Below are 4,985 nucleotides of genomic sequence, written 5' to 3'. Positions count from 1 at the left end.
AAATATATAAATATATATATATATATATATTTAATATGTAAAAAAAAAGATAAAACAATTTTTTTATTATTTTTTCTTTTGTTTATCTTTTGACTTTATTTTTATCTATTTTACACAACTACATTTATATGAATATGACTGTTGCTATGATTTGTAAGATCACTATATAGATCATATAATGATTTTACAACTATTATAGGAGCTATATTATAATTATTATTGCTCTTACTACAATAGTTATATAATAAGTTATATTATTACATATATAGATACAATTATCTATTAATTGTCTATTCAACAATAGTTATTATGATATATCGTTAAGCGTGAAACACATAATAGTTGCAAAAATGAAAAAAATCTTTTATATTGTATATCAGCAAAGAACGATTTCTAGACTCTTACAAATACAGATTAAAAAAAAAGAAAGAAAATAAAAAAAAGAAAATGCAGTAGAAATAAATTTTATACATGTCCAATTATATTTTTGTCGTTCATTAGATGTTTGAGATTTTTCGCCAGTTTCAATAATATCATAATTAAATGCATTTAAAAAAAGGAGATTTAAGAAGATACAACGATAAACAGTATTTTTTTGCGATTTATTATTTTCATTATTTTATTTTATTTAAGACTCCTTCAATTTAAAAATTGCATCTTTTAATAAAATATTATCTCTGAAATTATTCATTATTCTGATATATATTAGTATTTAACAGTTTAATTCACTGCCTATTGCGCACTGCCAATTTTTCTCCATGCGCTTTTAGAAACTGTTATATTAAAATAGATTTACTTAATATTCGAATACAAAAATTATTATTTGATAATTTAAATGATAGGTCTAGAGATGCTGAGGTTTAAGCTCATTCTTGTACTTAATTAACATTTTCGTGTATTTTATCTATTCTACAATCCCTCAGCTTCTCTATGTTGACTTATGTATCTTTCTGTTTTATATGAAATGTATTTATTTATATTTCTGACAGATATTGAATAATCTATACGAAAATAGTACGTCAATCTGCTCTATGTGATTTATATTATAATATATTTTATTCACGTATATATACTATGTATACGTGTAATCATTTTTTAAAAATATTAAATTGTTTTATTGAATTTTTTTTTTGTTTATGTAAAATGATGATGGAACATTGCAAATATTATATTCGATTTCTATTATATTCAAATTTAATTGGATTTAATCCATATCGAAATTATATAATGATTTAATTTTATATGTCATTATTTCATTATGTATTTGATGCAATATAATTTATTAAATATTACAAGAATATATGATATAAATGATAACAGAATAGAAAATGAAATTTGCAACTATCGATAAATTATAATTATGTACATCTGTTCTATTATTATTATTTCTATTATTATTTTTTTTTGTAATATTTTAGAAATATTATTTTGTATATATTTCAATCTAATTTTTTTACAAAATTAAAATTTTCTATATTGATATTGAATATCATAGAATAGATATGATATTATAATATACCATATATTTGAAAATTATTTTACTAAGTATTTTTATTTATGGAACATATTTTATTTATATAATGAATTTATAGTAAAAAATATAAAAATTATTTTTATTTCGTAATTAAATATAAAAAAAATTTAATCCAAATAATTCTATAAAAATTTCAGCAAAAAAATAACATTTATTAAAATTAAAGAAAAGTATTTATAAATATAGTTTATTAACTTTACTTATTCTTTTTCTATTTTGCTTATAAATTCAATTCTAATTTAGAAAATTCAGAATATTTTAATAATTATAATTTAAAATAATAAATAAAATTTGTTTATGCAAACTAATACAGTTATGAAAAATATTTTTGTGAATAATATTTGCAATTCAGTTATATTAAATTATTGATAAGTCTTCCAAAATGAAATTAATTAATTTTGACTTTTAATTGGCATTATTTTATTATAATTTTTTATACAAATTATATATTGTCTTAGCACAAATATTTATATTATAATTAAAAATGCAAATATATATATACAAACACACACATATACAAAATTTAATTTTAATAAAGTATTAGTATTTAATTTAATAATATTTTAATAATTTTTATTATTAAATTACTTTTTTATCATTTCTTTAAAATGTTTTTAATCTAATAAACTATTTACAATGAAATGAATTAAAACAATCGTTTGAAAATCGCTATTCGTATTATTTAAATAAGATGTTTATTCTATTTCGATAAATATTGAATATTTTTATGCAATATTTTGGAAATAGAAATAATATTCATATATTAATGATAATGAATTGTGAAAAACAAGTAATTTGCATTATTGCATTACTTATGCTGGAAAACTTATTATTTAAAAATTTAATAAAATAATTATAAATTTTTTTTTATTAAATATTTTTGAAATGATAAATTTTCTTTATCTAAATTTTATTAACTTAATGATCGAAATAAAATGAAATAAAATATTATATTTCTATTTAAATATGAAAAAACTCTGTTCTAATAATTATTATAATATAAAAATATAATTACAGCAAAAATATACATGAATATTATTTCTTTCATAGATTAAGTATATTTTTAAATTATTATACATTAAAATAATATATTGTATAAAACAAATAATGAAAATATTTAGTAATAAAAAGCGATAATTCGTATTGTAATTAAATCGTTATGCATATATGCAAATGCAAATATAACGATATAATATTATTAATGATATAATGAATTAAATAAATAGCAAACAAATCCCTGAATTGTGGATGATATGTTTCTAATTGTATATATTCAATAAAATATTCATTATATTGTCATTATTATTAATATTAATATTTTTATATTATTGAAACATGTAAGAATTAGTAAAAAAAATAGTATATTAAACAAGCTATTGGAATTGTAAAATTAACTTGGAATTTTCTAAAGTAGTTTATACATTATTCGAATAATGTTATATAACGTCCATAGTAAGGATCGATGTTTTTATTACGGTATATTAAACTCTCTTTTATATGTGTATATTATTTTACATAGCACAGATTGACGTATATTAATATATTTGCACATATATTCCTATATATATATGTTTTGTCTCTATTAGCTAAAAATTAGGAGATTCCTGTGTGTGATTTACATTTTTAGCAATCAAAATATTAATTTCCAAAAATTATAGTTCAAAAATTATAATGTAGAATATCTTGTATGATACGTGAAGAATATAATATGTTCGAGCGCAATTTGAAAACTGTAATATGCTACATTTTTTAATGTATATTGTACACATGCAAAATTTTTCGATGAAATTCTGTTGTTTCCTTAAAGCATTTAAAATATCCTAATATTGTATAAAATATTTGTATATTTAATGAAAAAAATATTTAAAAAAAAAATTACACTAATAATTAATTTTAAATCGAAAATACTATTGGTTATTTTTCGATTTATTTATCAATTTATTTAAAACTAATTGAATATAACAAAATTTAGAATAAATTAATTTTTATTTATCTTTCAATATAATTAATATAAAAATATTTATTGCTTAAAATATCGAAAAAAACTAGTCTCAGAATTTGTGACATTTAAATATTTTCAATATATTCTTACGAAAAATATATTGATATTTAAGTATAATATTGAGAATTGCTTGTGTTATAGCAGAATTTCTCGACAATTTGTACTCTCGACAATTGACTCCATCCATCTGAAAAGCTTGTCAATTCCGCATTCAACATATGTATTGTATTGTAATTAATGGAGGAAATGTTCAACGGTTTTATAAATCGATTAGTAATATCATGCTTCGTAGTATAGATGATTCCAAATATCATGTCAAATTTAAGATTATTCTTTGTTAAGCTTCCAAAAAAATGGATGGGGGGAAGGAGGGTAATTGTTCCCTATAAGAAAAACTTAAATATATTTAACTCGGGAACTATGTAAGAAAAAATATAAAATGGGGTCATTTTCATTCTCATGAATTTTTGAATGAATGTTTTGTCGTTGTATATTATAAGTGAAGAGTGCAATGTATGTATGAATGTAATACTGCTTTGTTTGTGCGTATGTTGAATGTATGAGCGATGATACCTATTAATATACGCGTTTAGATGCAATCCCGAAAAGCCCTATGTAAATAGAATTCAACCCCCCATCTCGCATACAAGTAGATTATAAGTAACATTCGAGAAATGACTCTTGCTAAATTTTCAATGGGATGTAGGGATAAACAAATAAGCATTTGAAAAATTGCAAAAATATATTGGTATTATAAATGAATTTGTAAAATTTATTTAAAGTATCCATAATTAATGTTATTTTTTAGGTTTTTTAGGTTTATTTTAGGTTTTTGTGAAATTTTATAAAAATTCAATTGCACATTTTTATTTATATATTTAAATTAATGTATGTTTGTACAAAAAATTATATTTTTTAAATGTTAAATGTTATAATATCAAATTACATTGCGTTACAATTCGTTATTTCATAACAAATTATATTAAAAAAAATTATTTAAGTATTTCTAACGAAAATATATAATAATATAAAAAGTAAAAATATTAGCAAAAAATCGGGAATTATTGCGGTATGAAATATTAATATTATTTGTTCAAAGATTATACTATTTTTGACAAAATATATCGATTTTAGTCGAAATATATCGATATCAGAATATCTGATTAGCATTATTAATTTTAAAGATTTTCTCAATTAACTAATCATCTTGTAATGTCGAAAATAAAATTTGTTTAAGTCTTTTACATTATAAAATATTGTCATAATATATATAAGTGCTTCATTCTACACCTGATTTGATTTTATATACTAGTGATTTTTCCTGAGATTTTGTTGAAGACAATGCTGGTGAATTAGATGAAGAATTTTTTTTTGAACTTTGAGTAATATTTGTGCTTCGTTTATCCTGTTTAGCTTTTTTCATCATATCTTTTAATCTTCTATCTGCAC

At 19.4% G+C, this 4,985-nt stretch overlaps 1 protein-coding gene across 1 annotated transcript in view; it reads right to left on the bottom strand.

The window, feature by feature from the left end:
• Window positions 1-4,771: 4,771 nt before the first annotated feature.
• The window catches only part of LOC102676942 (integrator complex subunit 12-like), a 2,653-nt gene continuing 2,439 nt past the window's right edge, over window positions 4,772-4,985 (bottom strand). Inside the window, exon 8 of the mRNA XM_031508932.1 lies at window positions 4,772-4,985. This exon is cut by the window's right edge and continues 28 nt beyond it. Within this exon, the coding sequence (XP_031364792.1) occupies window positions 4,816-4,985 (170 nt within the window). The 3' untranslated portion in view covers window positions 4,772-4,815.

The sequence above is a fragment of the Apis dorsata genome, unplaced genomic scaffold, assembly GCF_000469605.1.
Source record: "Apis dorsata unplaced genomic scaffold, Apis dorsata 1.3 scaffold_10, whole genome shotgun sequence".
NCBI classification, from domain to species: domain Eukaryota; kingdom Metazoa; phylum Arthropoda; class Insecta; order Hymenoptera; family Apidae; genus Apis; species Apis dorsata.
Note: the sequence above shows the minus strand (reverse complement) of the source record. Positions and strands in the feature narration are given on the sequence as shown.